Below are 19,538 nucleotides of genomic sequence, written 5' to 3'. Positions count from 1 at the left end.
TTTCTTTACACCGACCAAATACATTTATTTATTAGGAAACAGTGTCACAAAATATATTACATTCCTACCTACACTACGGTTTCTTGTGCTACGAGTTGTGTACGTATGAGTATCAAAACATCACTGGATGAAAACGCTACCTAATTATTATTATTATTATTGAAACTAGTGCACATTATGCACTGAGAAACTTTAAACAAATTGCGGCTTATATAATACTTAGTACAATATGATAAAGGACTATAAAAATTACGAGGAATGTTCGTATTTATGCAGGCATTGATATCACGTCTCTTGTATTTAATATTTCAGAGACTGGTAGAGATATGGCGACTTTTGATAATTTAGAAAAATAGCTAGAAGATTATTATATTATCTACATTGACTACCTAGAGATTGCTTAAAATTAGAAACTATTTCATAGTTTAGTTAATGATGATGTCTATCCTAGTAGAGAGAAAAGTTTAGTAGAAAATGCACGACACACATTAATAACTTTTAAGTCAATATAAACTGTTGCGACTTTAGTACGTGTAATTTAACTACGGAATCAACAAATTTAAGGGTAAGCTAAAAGTAGTTATATACTTACCTTTTTGAGCGTGAGGAACTCCACAAAACGCACTTGTCTAACTTCAGCGCCTCAGAGGACACCTCTGATAAGAAAATATGAGCAAAGTTTTCCACATAAGATTGGAATAAGGGATTTAACTTGAACTAAAACAACCTGAGTTAACCATAAACTTAAACTAAATCAGTCGATCAAGCGAAGTATACAAAGGTCATACGGACGTTTCCGAATTCAACCTCAACACAAACTTGTTGCTCTTTGGATCAACGACCTCCTCCGTAATATTAAAGTGAGGCAGCTTCCTGATGGAGCACAAAAGCGAAACATCGTTTTGCCTTAGCTGGAAAGTGGTGCCATCGGTCATGGGTCTGGTGAGCAGTTCCTCGCAGATCAAAGCCCAAGTCTGAACTTCCTTTTGCTCCTTATCGTTCTGCAAGACTGGTTCGCTGATCAAAAAGAGTTCTAAAAATGCCTTCGGAGTTAAATCGTTGGTGAGGCAGTGGGCTAAATGGGCCAGTATGGAGTCTACAGTGTGGCGGGGCTGTTGCCTGGTGATGCGCAAGTACTTTTGCAATGATCTGGCCATGGATGGGAATATGGCTTGAGCGGCTTCGTGAGGGTCCATGGGGATTGAGGAGATTTGGTCGTGGTGCAGCCGTTTGATGTGAGTAAAAGCTTCCTCTGCGGCTGTCACTAAACGAGCCCTGCGTTTCTTTACCCTCCTCTCATACTCGTGCTCTTCGTAAAACCGCTCATTGTGGCTGGAATCGCGCCTTCTAGCGTGTGCAGCCAACATTGCTCTCGACTGAGACTGCTGAATTTGCGTGTTATTCCCCCCATCAACGTCATAGAACTTAAAACTAGTGGACGTCTTCCTGGACTTCGACACAGGAATCCTCTCCAGGTACGGATTGTAAATGGGGAAATCCGTGTAGTACTTTTCGAGCACCCAAACTGCCGCCCTTTGAATGCTCAGTTGCCCTATTGCGTAGGCTTTGCTGGCCCCGTCTGGGCTGCGCACGATTTTGATGTAGTACTGCGGTTGTAAATGTCGAATTTCTATCAAAACTACCGCCAGATAGTGCACGAACAATAAGGTATCGGTGAGGCTCGAGGCGTACGCCACTAGGGCTTTATAGTCCACAGTTTCTTCGGGAGTGGTGGCTGCCCTAGCAGTCTCAGTCACTTGGACTATGTAAAAAAGCCAATAGGCGAAGCAGCAAACCAGCACAAAGAGGAGAATCCCCGCGCGGAATAGAAAGAATCTGGGCAATGTGGCGTGGGGTTTGCGCAGGAAAACTGCCCAAGCACCAATGGACAGGATAATGAGCTTAAAGGCTAAGGAAACCAGTTGGCCTTTGCATTCAGCTCCGCAGGCCAATAGGCGATCTCCCTCGGCCAATCCCAAGCGATTAGATAAAGCTGGAAAGAAGCCCAGTTTGGGGAACACTACCATGGCAATGGGGCTCAAAAACGCGATGGTAGATAACCCATAAGTCATCAAAGCTCCAACGTATTGTTGACAGACGAACCCGATTCCTGTGTCCGGCTCCCCTGGCCAATTGCTCACATCTTCAGTGGACTCGGACTGTTCAGAAGTGTTCCCCGTTATAGCAGTAGTGTTCTCACCCCAATTGTCATCTTGGGGCAATATTTGCACTTCGATCACTTCCTGCCCGTCTCTATTGTCTGGGGTTAAGGTAACCGCTGTTTGAAACGGGGCCATGTCTTCGTTCTTTCGCGACTTACTGCTTCTGCAACAAAAAGGGTTCGCATATAGGGGGGCTACAATACTATCGGACCTGCACCCAGGCTTTAAATATCTTTCAATAATCTTATCACCATCATTACGTTTGTCGGAAAATTAGTATGTTGCTGCTCTCACTGCGAGGAAGTAACTACGTATTAGAAGACCAAAACCTTTTACTACGTTAGAGGCTTATAGAGCAGCCGCCGTTGACCCAAAGAGGTTGCTACAGCAGTTGAGGGTTCGTAATTTCAATATTTTTAAATCGGTTTCTAATTTACAAAGTGACGACCGCATTTCGCGATTATAATGCTAATATATTTAGCGATTTGCAGCCGATGTGTTAAACAAATTATCGTCCAATAAATTGCAATCTGTGGAATAATTAATTGAGAATTCCATGGAAGTCAGTCAGCTAAACGGTGGCTTTTTTAGGCGGTTGCGGCCTTGAACTTGCACAAACATGCACGCGAAGCTATTCGAAATACTGTTATATCTCGGAATTATCCGTATTGCTAACCGTTAAATTAATAATTTGTATTATGTGGGGTGTTTACTTAAGATATCACGCAAGATTATTAGTATCACAGTGGTTCTTTCAGACTAAAAAATGGCAACGTGGCGCTGTGCTTTTGTCTCTAAAACAAGATGGCAGCCGACTGTTGAATATACACAGTAAATGCCTATTAAACGCAACGTGATATTCCCAACGTATTATTTTAGTGATTTTTGTGGTGATATTTTAGGTGTTTTCTGCACCTTTAAGAGCCGACATGTTTACTTATTTAAATAGACAAAATTTTACACCCAAGGGGCGTTTAATTTTATTCCAAAGTCCCCGGGACTTTTATACCAAATTACTCAAACACAAAACATTTTATCATACTCCTATTAACGGAGGTAATCGCATATACCACAAAAGATATAAATGGTAGAAGTTAGAAACAAAAATCTCGTTCGATGAAGAATATGATCAGGAAAAATATCTTAATTGTAGCGTTGCCAATTCTACCCGAACTCAGTGACAACATAGGATTTTTGAGGGAATAATAACCCACTTATCCGAGGCAATTTTCGCATACAACTTTATTGCTCGAGCAATTTTTGTCATATTAAATTTGCCTCTAAAACTAGGCATTTTCAAGAAAATTAGCTTTGAAAAATCGAAATTTTCACTCATTAAAAACGCCTCTAAAAAAGGCATAGCCTTCTAAAAAGCGAACTTTTCGTTTTTTCAAGGTCTTTTACTCTAAAATAGTTAAACTTTAGTGACAAACTTAATATGGCGAAAACTGCTCAGGCTATAAAGTTGGATCCAAAAACTGCTTCAGATGCAGGGATTGCCCTTCAAAAATCCTATGCTGCCATTAGTTTCGAGTAGAACTGACAACACTGCGATAACAGAAAAGAGTTTTTCTTAACCAAGTTCCCTAATAAGATCCTTCTCACACTATTACCATTCATAGTTTCTGACATATAGCCGATAGCCGCTCTTAATAGAACACCCTGTACCAACATACAAGATTTAAAGATGCATTTTTTGTATTACCTTTGAAAAGACATTTTTATTAAAAAATACCATCAGATTGCACACGAAATCAGTAAAATCAAAGTTTCAAGTTATCAAACGCCCCCGGTAACTTTCTGCCACTCATGAAACCTCCGCGTCGATCTCATTTCCACGCGTAAAATCTTGTATAAATGAATCTTTGTCACTCACTCTTTTCACAGCGACGTTCTACTATAACTTGTACCACACTATACACCAAATAGGTACGAGGGACCTTCGGTAAATTCATTAAAGTGCAAACGTAACGACAAGCAAACAGTGTGAAATTTCGTACTTTCCACTGGATAAACGATAAAATAAAACGGCCTAAGATTAGACATAATGTATTGTCTTTAGTACAAACGTTTACATGTTCATAAAATTCTGATTTTGGAATTCTCTATGATTACTTACAAGAAGTACAGTTTTGGGGTTATGAAGAATAGAAAAAGCCTTATTTCATCTATGTTATACGATAAATATGATTTGTGCTTGTTGTTACTCATGTAGTTAATGGGTCACATTCAAAAAAACAACCCACACAAATATAACGGGCGTTCAAAAAATGCCTTTTTTTGTTTAGTTTTTATATCTGCGGTGTAAGAGATTCAGCCGTTGAGGAAGACGTAAATTTTGACATAAAGACAATAATAAAGGAAATAATTATGAGATACACACATCTATTTAATAAGGTCGGATCAAACACAAAAAACGAGGAAATATTTCCCTTGAGATGAAGGGAATAAGAGCCTTCAAGAAATTGTAAATTTTTTGAACGCTCGTCAATTATTCCTAAACAAATTTTGCAAAAATTTATAAAAATTATTTCTACATTAACGTATTACTCAATGGATAGTCCAAACTAAAAGACGAATGGGAAACTTTGTTTATCGTTAATTCCTCAGAAAATGACATTCTTGACAAAATTATGATAAGTTACGTACAGCAGCACAACCGCATATTTGTGCATATTAAAACTTACAATTTATTACTGCATCTGAACTTATTTTAACTGCTTGATTACCGAGCTGATTACTATCTGTTTGCTAAAACACAGAACCATCGGATTTATGTACTTGGAACAGCGTACCTTAACATGTTTAATCCTATGACTGACGCAAACTAAATAACTATAACACATTATTGTATCAAAATATGTATAACTCAGTAATTTGTGCTTATAGTAATTACATCGAAATATAAACCATATACAAAACCACTTTTTTGTGCAAAGCAAGATTCTCCTTAAATTAGGTAAATTAGAACTGAATCCTTCGAAATAAACTAAACTGCTCAGGGAATTATTTTTCGGTAATTTTAAGGAATTTACAGTGTTTCATAAACTGAAAACTTATTTTTTCAACAATATCGGCGATTGATCCTTATTGAAAGCAATTTATTCAATGGCCTAATGATGAGTACGATTGATTAGTAAATTTTCCCTTAATATTGTCACTCTCCTTTATAGAATTTTGAAGAACTTAGATTCATAAAATACCAACATTACGTCTTAAGTTTTCGTAATATTACCGCCATAAATATTACTTCTGGTCCATTTTGCAACATGTTCCGTATTATTTCATATTTTCTTCCCTTTCGAGATCAAATTCTTTTCACTTCACTGCTATCATTAAATTTTGATAATTTTTCTTAATTTTCCAAGAACTTCCGTAATTTTTCAACGTTTTCCGAATTTTTCCCCCATAGTAATCATATTTTAGAATTTGAAGCACCTGCATTTTTTAACACTTTCATATATTTTATAGCATTCTCTTCTATTATCCCACATTTTCGAAGTTTTAAATTAAAATTTCAAGTTTAACAGTTCGAGAAAATTAAAATTAAAGGTATAAGAGATATACAGCAATCTGAAGAAATGAAATCTATGGGACAAAGGGACTCTACGCCAATGACCCCATCTAGTTTGACATACTTTATCTAAACGTCTATTTATTTTTAAAATCCAAATTTTCAAATTAATTCAGGGATAATCAGGGGCGGGCTAGATAAAAATCCGGAGAGCAAGTCTTAAACAAAACGTACAAGCATTTGAAACCGTACTATGACTTTTGTGTTTTTCTGAATTTTTTTTAAATCTTGATATTTTCGAATTAATTCTAAATTAACCTGAACTAACCAGAGGCGCACTGGACGGAAACCTGGAGAGGAAAATCTATGAAAGAAATGAACGAAGTTTTGAAAAAATTACTACTGCTTTCGAAACCACTCTACTTCAATGATTTTCGTCGTATTTTCAAATTTTGGGGAGAGGTACCTATGGGATAAATTAAGCAATTTTTGAAAAAACAAACACAAGTAAACTTCAAGTAATATTCCGTCAATGATCATAATGCTTTTCTGAAGTTAACAATTTACTATTTAAGTTTTAAAAATTTAAATGGGTAAAATTATTGGGTCGCTTATAGTATTCCACAGGGTGTCACACTCAAGTACTTCTTAAAATTAAAAAAAAAAATCAATTTGGTGAAATTGAAGTTAGAGTCGTAGATACTCGTACTAGAAACCTATAGAAATATCGGCGGACGACATATCAAATAAAAAAAATGGAAACTAAAAAGTATAAGGGACGCTCATGATATTCTAGAGGGTGCAACATCTAAGTATTCCTCCAAATAGAAAAACAATTAGAATTTGTTTGAGGAAATTGAAATTAGACGTATGTTAGGCATATAGGGCATCCCAAAAATAAATCGCCATTCTTTAATCAGATAGTGCATATCGAAAAATAATTTTAGTTTACTATATGTGCCATACTCGTTTATGTTTATACAGGGTGTATATAATATTTTGTTCTTGCTCATATATACATACCACAGGGAAAAAAATTCTTCGCGAAAATCAAATAACACAACCTTTCTGTAGTTTTGACAAATAAAGTGACAATTTTGCTTATGAAACCAGTGACTAAAAGCGTTCCGTATCGCAAGTAATTAAACAATGAAAGAAGATACCGTCATTTCATAACTTGGTAAATAAATGGAACCAGTAGCAATATAGTTGCTGTAGTTATACCAATACAGGGCGCCGCTTGACCATGTTTAAGCTTATACCATTATTTTTTATTTTTTCATCTAACAGCAAATTTAGGAAAAAACATGCATACAACTCATTAAAAAATGCTATTTTGTGTAACTAATGTTACTCATTACCCAAAACTATGTGTGGCCTAGTTGGTAATGTAAATTGCCATTTATTTTACGAAAAAGCAGTGGGTCGACGTTTTATTCTTTACAGACATCCAGCGGTGTGGTGACAGAGCCACAAATGAATATTTCTTAGTTGCCAAGTATGGGCTCTCCGTAACTGTAAAATTCCATTCAAATCTTAAGCAATTTTGCAGAAATATCCGCGTATAGTTTAGCATTTGAAATGTGAATTGACTGTAGTGCTGCAAAGAAGCCTTGCGACCTATAGCCGGTGTTGTTTGAAGTTGAAACACAATTCAAGTAGTTTTTTCGATGTAGTTATTTTGCGTTTTTTTTGGGACGCTTTGTATATGGAAACATCAGACAAATGCTAATTAAAGCCACACATGTTCGTGTGCCCAACGCTTCAAAGAAAGTAATTGCTCGGTGCGGTTAATCAATGCTGTTGCACATCTCTTCACGTTTGGAGAACACTTTTTTAATGCATTCACCTGTCATTCGGGTCCTCGATTAATAATTCTACATTGGCCCTTGACATTACCAACTCTGTAAGTACATGATTGAAGAAATTACTTAAAGGTTAATCGCCGACATCTATCGATTCTTGTTTTCAGAATCTTTTCGGTTGAATACATTTCCCCTTATTCTCAAAATGGACGAAAAACCTTTCCGGCCTTCTTCGTGAGCAGTTCATACATTATATACAGTAGGCGTGCAACAATATTTCCGAAGGGACTTGATTTTGTTTGTCTGAATCATTATGCGCTAAGTTTCATCAAAAATGGTATTTTCATAGCAATAATTAGTAATAAAAACGTTTTCCATTTGCTTTCGACTTTATGGACCACCATTTATACAGCGACAATCTTTATAGTCAATAAAATACAAGCCTTTCGCGAAATTAGACAAAAGTCCATAATCTAACTGTATAAAAATGGCACATCAAGTGAAGCACGACTTGACACAGATTACATATAATAGACAGTTAATTAGTTCATCACAAAAAATGTTCACTTCTCTCTCATGGTTTCACTCAAACTGGGGACTGACTCTACTAACCGACTCTAGACCAGATTATATTCCCGCAAGTTCGACTGCAAAATCGTGTCTTTGACTGCTGCGAACACGAACTTGATGTTTTCAGTGTCAGTGGCACAAGTAAAATGAGAGTATATGATCTTTTCACTGTCCGGGTTTAGGTCAACGAACATTCTTAGAATAAATTCTCTAGCTGCTATGGCGTCCCGCTGGGGACCGTCGTATTCGGGGAAATAATCAACCAGATGCGAATACATGATCTTCTCCTCGAGCAGATCCTTCTTGTTCAAGAAGAGAATGACGGAGGAGTGCTGGAACCACGGATAGGTGATGATGGTCTTGAACAGTGCCTTAGACTCCTCCATTCGGTTCTCGTTCTCGGACTCGAACAATATCTGGTCGTATTCGCTGAGGGCCACCAAAAAGATGATGGAAGTGACGTTCTCGAAGCAGTGGATCCACTTCCTTCGCTCGGACCTCTGTCCGCCCACATCGACCATTCGAAAGATGATGCTATCCAAATCGAAGGGGTACTCGATAATGCCGGTGGTGGGAGCTCGCGCCCTCAAAATGTCCTGCTCCGTGGGCAAGTAATCTGGGGCCTTTATCCGATCTAGGTCGCTCAAATAGTACTTGGCCGAATCTGTCAATTGGTACTCTCTACGCCTATCATAACATTCTTGAATTCCAGCATCGTTCCAGAGGTCCCTAATGGCCTCGACAAAGGGACTCTCGAAAGTGGTCACGGTTTCATAATCGATATTTTTGACCAGCTCGGCTTTTTCGCGGCTGCCCGGATCCCCGTACTGGATCTTCAGCAGGTCCATGGCTCTAATCATGCTCTGCATGGCCATGAAGATGTTTTGATACACCAGCTTTATAAAGGAGCGTTTGTCGTCGTCCGAGTAACCGGCGCCGTGGATGATGCGCATTTGCTTAATAAAAGTCGACTTGCCCGACTCCCCGGTACCCAGCAGAAGGAGTTTCAGCTCGCGACGCGCATCCCGCTTATCTCTGCGCAGCTGTTTTTCGATTTCCGCGTTAATCCGCTCCTGCTCGCGGGCCTCGTCCGACTGACAACACTGCGGGCACTGCATGGTCACGGACTGTCCCTTAGAGGACCCTTTTCACTCAATCCTTGCTCTCTCAACTCTCGCCTTAGCAGTGCACTTTTGGGGCCCAGACGACTTTTTTTCTTGAACAAAAGAGAAGTGTGTGTTAATGTTTCAGTCCACTAAGCGGGGTTAAAGGTACACAAAACAGATAAATGAACACCTGAGGGCAATGAGAAGAGTGACGCGTCCGGGTGCTTCCGATCTACTTCCGGGAGGAACAGCGATATACAAAGAAACACAAAGGATGAGCGACTAAACACAAAAATAATGGGCACAACAAGCCGTTTAAAGCGCTGGATTGATGTAACTTGAGTTGTTGGTAACGACATGATGATGTGATAGTGATAATATTATTGTGTTATGGAAAAACATATAAAGGTGGATACATTTATCGAGGGCATTTGGCAGATGCGATCATTCATCCTTTTTCTGCATCGGCTAAATGCTCCAACGGTCCTTAGGGCCAAATTATTAATTTTCTGACAAACTCGGCAGACAATCGAATGTTAACACGATGATGTGAGCATGTAATTTGGCCCTAGTCCTAGGTAAGTCAAATATTGGGCAGACACACAGAGCAAAACAACCAAAAGAAAATACATGCCAAAATTTTGCTTTTCTGCTCATAAAGATGCCAAGGGTCAAATTATTAATGTGCTAATAACTTCGCCATCAAGCTACTTTCCATAGGAACCAAAAATCTAAAAAACACCTATGCCCTATTTTGAATTTTATATGGAAATTAACCTACAATTAAAGTTAAGAGCACATTAATAATTTGGCCCCGAATCTCGCAATTATTGCCTTTGAATTTCAAGGTCTTATTGTTTATAATCGTATTATTGCGAATTCTCTCTAGATGGCGACGCCAGCAATAAAGAATTCAAAACAATTAAATACAACGCCGATAGATGGCGACACAAACCTTATATCTAAATTAAATTACAATTAACAAAATGAACATTCGCCAGTTTGTCCACAAATATCGTAAGTCGTTTCGAAAGGTGACTGGTAGACTGTGGTACCTCAATTGGGTAGGTTTGCTCCTCCCTCATTCCATTCATGAAGTTACATGAGGATTAAACATACCAATTCAAAATTACATAAAGTTTAAACATAGCAATTTAGAGTTCCAAACGCATACCAATTATAGCCGAAAAATCTCACATAAAGTTGGGAAATGGACAAAAACTGTTTAGGAGTTGCCCTTCGGGCAATACATCGCTGTGCTAAAAGAATACTTGAACAACTTAAAAAACCGTGTTTCGAAAAAATTGGATTTTAGCGCTTCAATCGTAAATAACCTTTTTATTGCCCGGATTTCAATTTGTATTTTATGTTAATTTATTGTCATTTATAAATCAAAATGTTCGATGATTATTTTCATTGTGATACAGTGTCAACTTTTTTCTTAAATAGAATTTCGCAACATGTCCTTATATTTCAAGTTTGGAATTTTCAGCGTTTAATCAAAGATAATAAAAAAGTGTATGAAAAAAGCAAAGGAATAACTGGTTATTTCATTGATTTCAATCGATACAGATACAGATAGACGGGGAATGAAACTGAGCATAAAGAGCCACAAAATAAAGCAGATAAAAGATGTGTGTCATGGTCAACACATGCACTTATGAATCTGCAGAAAGTGTTTTTACTAACATTCTGTCCAAAAATGGGTAAGTTCCATTTATTCCATACGTTGACTCTGACCAACATGTTTTATCAGCTTTATTTTGTGGCTATTTGTGCTCAGTTTCATTTATGCAACAAATGAAATCTCAATTTATCTTCAATTTTTAACTACAAAAAAAATCCCTATTTTTTCAATATAACAGGTGATCGTCATATGAAATAAAAGTGTTTTTTTAAACGATTTCTTGCTCAAAATAGCCTCATTTTTCAATAATTTCATTCAGTTTTTGCTGCATTTTCCAAAGGTTTTCAAAACCTTTTTAATAACTCTTTAATTATGGCGTGTGTACACAGTGGAATAGAAAGCTTTTTTATTGGTAAGTTACTTTTTACGTTTTACTTTTAAGAATAAAAAAAAACTCTTAAAATGAGCGTAATCTTGTTTCGCGAAACAGGAAGCATTTTACGTAAAGAGGTAAGTGGACGGATAACTATCCTCACAGAAGACCTCGTTCGAGCTGCACAAGAGGTCATTGACGAAAATCCCACGACGTAAATTAGGCACTTTTCTCAACAAGTTTAGGTTTCGTTTGAAACATGTCGTAAACTACTGCGAAAAAAACTTGCAGTTTTATGCTTAGCGTGTCCATTTTGTTCCGATTACTGATTACAATGGAGGCATACAGTTCTATCAGTAACAACTCAACACTATTGCCAACAACGATGCAGTTGCAGAAACATTTTTCTTTTTTACTGGAAAAGCCTGGTTTCATATTCCTGTCTTTGTAAATTCTCAGAATATGAAAATTTGGGCAGCGAAAAATTCTCATGTAATTATGGAGAAGCTCCTACATCCAGGCAAAGTAGGCGTTAAACACCAATAAGCGAACGAATTGTTGTTCCAATTTTTTAAAAGTACTTTCAATTAGTCTGTTTTCATGAAATCATGTGTTGAAACTGGAGCATTGTTAGGTGTTCAGGAACACTCACTGCAGCCAAAATAAAATTCTCACTCCGTTTCTTGAACAACTTCACGATGACGAACTGCCAAATAGCTATTTTCAGCAGGATGGTTTAATTGCTCACTATATTGCACAAACTTAGAAATTTTTTACCCAGTATCTTGATCGTTCGGCATCCAGCAAAATCATCAGACTTGGCTCCCTGTGATTTCTCCCCATGGCCATACATTCAAAATTATATTTTTGTTACACCTGCGTGAAATTTAGATGACTTAAGGCAACAAATTCAAGAAAAAATCAATTAAATTAGTCCAAATTCTGTTATTTTAGATAATGTTGTAGGAATTGCTTGTCGTTGGAAAGGTTTGAGGAAAAATCGCTTTTATGTGAAGCGAAAATAAAGGGATGTATTTTCAACGGGTTTCATAACCTGCGTATGATTATTTAAGATTGTTGTTATATTATTCATTAATGAAAAAAACACATTTAGTCGCAGTTGTGACTGAGGCGATTTTGGCTGGTGGCTGAGAGGTGTGACACTCCAAATTGATACGTTTCATCCTTATTTACGCCCGTGGACGGGAGGAGGAAAGTACATATCAATTTGAGGTTCCGGGCACCTACCAATTGCCGGCGGAAACCAATTTTGGGTTCTGATACAGATTTATTTCTGGATAATAATTAAGGACTTATTTTTTAACGATCACCCGTTATTTGTAGAATACGCGTTACTTCACGTATTTTTTTAAGTTGCTTTTTCAGTGGCGCTGTAAAGGAGACAATTTTTAGGGGAAAAAGTCAAAAAGCACGACTTAAAGTCAATGATTATATGAACAAACATTGTTATTGACAAAATTAAACGATTTCTAACATGGGAGCCATAATTGAATTTTGACTTAATACCTACTTTCACTCCCTAACGCAAAACAATTTGAATTCCCAAAAGAAGGCTCGCATTTTCAACAATTATTTGCAAGAAGGCAAAAATGCAACATCTATACCCTGCGGCAGTCATACCTACTTACTAACTAACGAACTAACTACTAACTCAATGCAACAAGTTTGAACTAATATTTGATTCAATACAGAGACATGTTTTAATGACTTTGTAACTTCTATTAAATAATATGGCGCAACACAAAGTTAACATAAAAAATAGTCATGTTAAAATGAACACTCTTATTTGCAATGCGATACTGAGAGATGTTTACCAGTGAAGCATAACCCCAGACATTTTAAGACATATTTTCTTATATGTGGTAAGGGAGTAAGACATCTTAAAGTGTCGCAACTGCTTCACTAAGAACATTTTTAAATAATGATTTCAATATTAAATTAGAAATAATTATATACTGCAATAGTAAGATATCAGGTCTGTACGCTGAAGCTTAACGATTTTACCATATCTGATGATGGAACCAGGAAGCTAATTTTTCCCTTCTACCCCGGCCCGGATAAGTCAAAATCAGATTTGAGGAGCAAATAGACAGGATGTCTCAAAATTAACGGCTCGGATTTTAACAGGGTATTTTATATTAAAAATGTGATAAATATAGGTTTCAGAACAATTCGCTACTATACAAAGGGAAATTTAACGATGAAAATTTAATTTAAGTTTGTTCCTTATAGCTCTGTACAGGTTTTTGCGTATTTAATTCGAATTTGGAGTCCAGTACTGAATGAACTAGATTGAACGCTTTTAAATTAAGTTCTATTTCTAGTACAAATAGAAAAAATCCCAACTGATGCTGAATTGACAGACCATGCCATACAGGGCGCAAAATTAAAGTAAAAAAGGAGGTAAGATTAAAAAGTTTGGGAAAAGTCTAAAATGGAAGATATCATCTGCAGATTCGTACGAAAATTAGGGCGTATTTTAGAAGATCTATTAAATTATACTGATCCAAGGATGAGAGTACTATTGAAAACTTTACCCTTTTACCTAAGATACTAAAAATACCCCGCATAAGACGTCTAACAATTTTTTTATTTTTTTCCTGCGGGCAATTCTGCCTCAGGACACATTTTCTGCGCAACATAAATGTATTTTTTAATTGTCATGCCTGGATTTTCAACAGTATTTTATATTACAACTTAGATAAGGCAATTGCAAATTTTAGGCGTCTTTATCTCAAAAACTTTTCTCCCCAAAGATTGTGCAGCAAAGGGTACAATTTTTAAAGCGTGCTAAATCTCACGAAAATGTGCTTGATATTTTCTAATATATTAAGCAATTTCCAAACTTTTTGGTAACTCTGCAGAATGACTAAGTAACAAAATAAAAAGCGCTTCAATTAACGCGCAAATATCATAATCCTCCTTATAACTATATTTCCGCACCAATTTAATTTTAAGATTTAGTTTTAATTTTGAATAAAAATTTTAAAAACATTAAATTATTATATTAAACATACCCAAGAAGTTGCATCTGGCGAATGCCAGTTGAGTTAAGTTAAAATGACTTAGAAGATCGTAACATGGAATCATCGGTTGTATCTCCATCTACCTGAATGCGCATTTCGTTACCTTTTTAGACCTTTTTTACATTTTTTCAGACATTTTTAAGCACTTAACAATTCTTGACGTTTAGTTTATCGTAAGACTAAATTTACAAAAAATAGAAAACAGAGGCGTACTGGGCCAGTCATCACGAAACTCTACAGATTATAACAGCTCGATTTTCAAAATCATTTCATTTAACCCAAGAACAAAGTCAACGAATAAGAGTTAGATTTAATTCACGACAACCCAATAAGAGATACAGGGCGTTTTTTTAAAATCGCACATTTTTCTCTAGGGTCACGCCCTCTTTTACTTTTCCAAATTTTTTTAACTCTGTCACTAGCCAATGTTCATCCTCCAAGTTTAAACTTCTCATTCAATGAACATTTTTCTTAGCTCCCTTACAACCTTCATTCAATATATTCACAAAACATCATTGTAAGCCTCGCAAATATCTTAAAACAGCCAAAGATTTAGTGCAATAGTGCTTAAAAATGTACTTAATCTCTAACACCTTGTGAGAATCTCATTAAAGAAACGTTTGTGAATCTACATTCATATAAACTTCGTTTTAACGTAGAATGCTAAAACCTTGTGCACTAATTTTGGGACATCCCGTAGGAATAGGTTCAAATTACTTGGGGATTGTGTATTCCATTGGTGAATAAAACTAATTTTTTCACCCAAAATTGATTAGGCAGGTTTTGAATCTATAGGGTTCATATTAGTTGGGTTACAGGAAAAATTAAGCTTCTCTCAGTACTTGCTCATGAATCTGAAAGCCGCTATTGAGCATCACAAAGCCCTGAACAAAAAAATTGACTCGAAACTAGTAACAAGTGACAAAATGCCTATTTTTAAGGGTTCCTTCAGAAAAAAAGGAGTGACAATAATTTTAAGACTCAAATGTTTCCTCCTTTTCTATGTAATTTCAACTTTTTTACAAGTTCTCGGTTTATTTGGTACAATCAGGAATGAGACTAAAACATGCAAATCACGGTGTATCCTCTTAGCTTTGAATTTAAATTGAAAAGTGAGAAATGAACTTCAACAGAAGCCCTTAACATTAAAAATTGGTTTGGTTCCACAAATCCATTTTTGAGGAAAAATATTTTTATTCGCCAATAGATTTGTTTTTTGGATTTTGACAAGCAAAAAATCTTCTATATTAAATTTCAGATCTAATGCATAGAATTTAAAGAGCTGAAGAAGGGACCTGTTACTATTTACTTATTCCCTACAGCTCAACATTGGCCATAGTACAAGTATACCAGATGTCTCTGAAAGGTAGTTTACCTATGAACTTTTTTGTTTTTCAAATAATTGAAATCACATTTTTAGGCCATATATTTGGTATATCAGGTATAGGAACCACTTAACCGTGCAACACCAGCCTACCGTGTTTTTAGCATTTCCATTTAATGAAAAAACAACATCAATAATTGATCAATCAACGACAATCATGTTCGATATTAATAATCAATACTTGAATTTTACATAGAACACCAGGTATATTCTCATCTTGGTCGATCGGGTGCTTACTGCTTATAAATGTAAAAAATATAAAATTTTCCTTAATAATTTTTAACAGTTTTCTCGCAAATAAAGAGTATGTGCTTAAAATTGGTGATGAATTAGATAAAAGTTGTGTTGCCTATGTTTAGATGTGTCCTTTGGCTAACTCATTATACTTACGAAACATATATCTCTCATTTGTGAAAAACAATTAGAAGTAATTAAATAAGATTTAATTTCTTTTAATCAACACCAAGAGCTCCATTAAACAATATAATATACAGGGTGTTCTACTTAAAATTTAAGTACTTACTGAGATCATTTCCGTTTAAACCCGAAATGCTGAAGAACAGATAGGAAGTTCTATTAAAGTCCTGATATACCAAATATATATATGAAAATATTGTTTGATTCACTCAAAAAACAAAACAGTTAATAGGGGCAAATCACCTCACAGAGGCAATTAACATTTTTTAAAAAAGGCTGATTCAAATTGCAGCAAACGCTGAAAATCCGCTATTTTGTCCACAAATATTATAGTAATTGAGGTTATTCCATTAAATCTTCCACTAATTTTAGTGCACAGAGAGGAGCACATAATTAAACCTATGGATCAATCCAAAAGATAACGACATTATAAAATAAATAATCCTTTATCCTAATATACAGGGTGTCCCAAATTTTATTCTCTTGGATCTGACCTGGGAATGTCATGTCTTGTTATCGGGGTAGGGCTTAATTGACCATAACAACTTTTTAAATGTTGTCAGTCCTTGTCTTGTCAAATGCTGCTTCTATGTCAAAGAAGAGTGACGAACCACCTTTTTGTCTGAATAATTCTCTATTTTATGTTCTATTGATATTCTCTCAACTTTCCTTTGCTGTATGCATGTTAACATTTACTGATGGACCGCCGCCCCACTGTTTCTTCTGTTATGCATCCTGACCGATAACTTTTCCTACATTTTCATTATAGAAGAAGTCAAATTTATTAGTCCAAAGGTTTTACTGTGATTACTCATTTCCAATGTCAGGATAAAACCAAGTCCGAAATTCTGCATATTCGAAGGACATAGCCCAGGTTCAAGTTAGTCATATCTGACTCAATGATGAAAGCAGTATGTCCAAGCCCTGCTGCATGATTGTTGCTATTGTCCCATCAGGGTCAGATATGGACTATGACAAGAATGTAACAGAACTTACTACAAATTTTGACGGGCATTCTTTTTTAATTTTATATATGTCGGAGTAACTTGTGAAGTATTCTCCATTTTTTTTGTATTTGCCATATCGCTTTTTTATTAACAGAGAAAAGAAAGATAGAAGAGACAGACAAACCAGTTCACTATTCCACGACCGCTCTTCTGCCCGTTCTTTGTCCCTGTTGTCTTAACTTTCCCAGTTCTAGTGAGTCCTTCAGAACCGTGGGAAAAGTACCTGCTAGTCCCTATTACAAAGGAACCAATAGTTTAGTGTCACCCAAATAATTAGCACACATGGCCACTTAAGCGCGCCGTGGCAATAGTGACCTCATTCAACAGTGCTTTGTCTTCAGATGGCCCTGTCAGCCTGCCCTTCATCTTATTGTCTATCTTAATGCTACTTTTACAAATCTTAAAGACTAATAAATCTCCGACATATATTATATTCGATATATATATTTCGAAGAAAAAATAGTAATTTGATTTGAACAAACTTTAAAAATTGCTATTGTCTGTTACAATATTCCTAGACATTTAGTCTAGTATTTCTAACCTATTAAAGTCCAGCAATATCCATGTAATAACATAAAAAAGAACATTTCTAGCCATGGTATGTTTAGTTACATTTTAATTGGGACACCCTGTATTAAACTTAAAATATGCACAAATTATATAGGTCTTTTGTAAGACACATATCAATTTTGGTCAAGTAAACATGAGGTGATTCAGATGACCTTAATGCAACATGTGCAATTTGCTCTAAGTGATTCGCAGAACGCATATAAAAGTACCTGGATCATTAATCAATTAACAATCATATTAATTATTATCCTGCCCCCTGCTATTTGGCCTGCATTCAAGTACATAAAAAAGCCTTAATAGTTTTCCATCTAGTACATTATCTAGTTACAATTTGCCCTTGTTTGCTGCAATATTAAGGGACAGATGATTTATTGACTTTATCAGACAAATTATTATTGGCATTAATACCCAAAAAATAGACATAACAATCTCATTCATGCAAGTAACATAATTAGTTGTTTAGCTATAAAGGAGGAGAATTATGTAAATTTCAAATAAGTGGTAACACCGGGAAAAATAATTTCATTGATTTGTGGGCCGAAACAGATTTTAGGTGGTGATGTATTCGATATATAAGAAAAGATTTTAAGGCCTAGAATTACAACTTTAAGCTCATAAAATCTTTACAGCTGATAACAAAGTATTGTACTGTGTGTATTTCTCTGTTCATGCAGGTAATTGCGAAGGGGCAAGAAATATTGGAGACCCTGCCTCCTAAACTGTTGCCTTAAAACTATAGATGTAAGTTGAATGACTAAAAGATGAAAACATAGACAAAACACCCTAAAACAGGCAATAAAAAGCGAAAAAAACTGTTAATATTTGAGTGAGTATGATACGCCCTAGAATCCACCTATGCACCTTATACTGAAGGATAGCAAACAGCAGTAATAAAATACTAATAAGTAAACCAACTTTGACGTTAGAATTTATAGTTTGGGTAATAAAGTAAGAAATATTTACCTTGTGCTTCGATGTGAGTGTTGCCTGAAGTTATTTCTATCTCGGTGACTACGGGAGCGCCTGGATCGTGAACTGTTCTCGGACTTTACAGATTCAGTTTCCATGATACTAACACTTTCATTACCCATAAAATTGCCCGGAAATGTGGTCGAACAGAACTACTCATGAATTTTTCGTTGGCTACTATAAGAATACCTGAATTTTTACAAATTGCAGGGAGTTCATTGACTCGCTTGATGAGGTGTTGACGTTATGTAAACATTGCTGAAATTCTCAATGATACGCCGGTTTCTCCGACACTTCAGAGACTTGCACGCGACCTCCCACAAGTGCCACATGTAATGCGAACGAAATTCTCAACTTTTACCGCATTTTAAATAGGAAATTTTAATTAAATATTTCATTGACTAGAAACTTAACATGGCTACCTAAGCGCAGCCGGTTGACAGGAGATCGATGATAGATGTCAAGTTGAGGCGTGCGCATTAACGACCGGAAATGGCGAATTTTGCTGTTGGGTTTGGACGGGAGGCCGCGAAAGCGATGCTAGAGATGAGAATTGACACTAAAAATGAATTTATTTATTTCTTTTTTGTTATTTAACTAGCGGGGAATGTATAAATTAAACACGGCACTTATTTACAAGTTAATGGTACAAACAGAAACGCGTTAAACTAAAGTAATCAAGATTATTCGATTTTGTATACATAATCTACTCAGAGAGTTTAGTGATGTTTTACTTTAGTAGTTATTCCAAAGGGGCCAGCACTGTCGTGAAATCAACCAAAGGTTGCTCGAGTTTTTTTTATAAAAAATGCAGAAACTTGGAGATTGCCATTGGTGCCCCAATAAGTGCCGAATATTACATGTAGATGTAAAAATAATTCATAAACATTCGAATTAAAACAGTAGTTTATTTAAAAATCCTAAATATTCCTACACTATATTTCAGTTGCATTATCTCACTCATCTTTGAGCACCCAACGCATCCCC

The 19,538-nt window shown here is 36.0% G+C and overlaps 2 protein-coding genes across 2 annotated transcripts; both read right to left on the bottom strand.

The window, feature by feature from the left end:
- Positions 1 to 19,040, bottom strand: Vang (Strabismus domain-containing protein Vang). Its single transcript, XM_066406971.1, has 2 exons — positions 18,546 to 19,040; positions 1 to 2,325 (listed from the first exon to the last, which is right to left on the bottom strand). The coding sequence occupies exons 1-2, from the start codon at positions 18,671 to 18,673 to the stop codon at positions 783 to 785; spliced, it is 1,671 nt and encodes a 556-aa protein (XP_066263068.1). The 5' UTR covers positions 18,674 to 19,040; the 3' UTR covers positions 1 to 782.
- Positions 8,090 to 18,679, bottom strand: LOC136420164 (guanine nucleotide-binding protein G(q) subunit alpha). The gene is made up of 2 exons (XM_066406983.1): positions 18,546 to 18,679; positions 8,090 to 9,267 (listed from the first exon to the last, which is right to left on the bottom strand). The coding sequence occupies exon 2, from the start codon at positions 9,167 to 9,169 to the stop codon at positions 8,099 to 8,101; it is 1,071 nt and encodes a 356-aa protein (XP_066263080.1). The 5' UTR covers positions 9,170 to 9,267; positions 18,546 to 18,679; the 3' UTR covers positions 8,090 to 8,098.
- Positions 19,041 to 19,538: the final 498 nt, after the last annotated feature.

Source organism: Euwallacea similis, chromosome 3, assembly GCF_039881205.1.
Source record: "Euwallacea similis isolate ESF13 chromosome 3, ESF131.1, whole genome shotgun sequence".
NCBI classification, from domain to species: Eukaryota; Metazoa; Arthropoda; class Insecta; order Coleoptera; family Curculionidae; genus Euwallacea; species Euwallacea similis.
The sequence above is the reverse complement of the archived record's forward strand: the minus strand, read 5'-3'. Positions and strand labels throughout refer to the sequence as shown.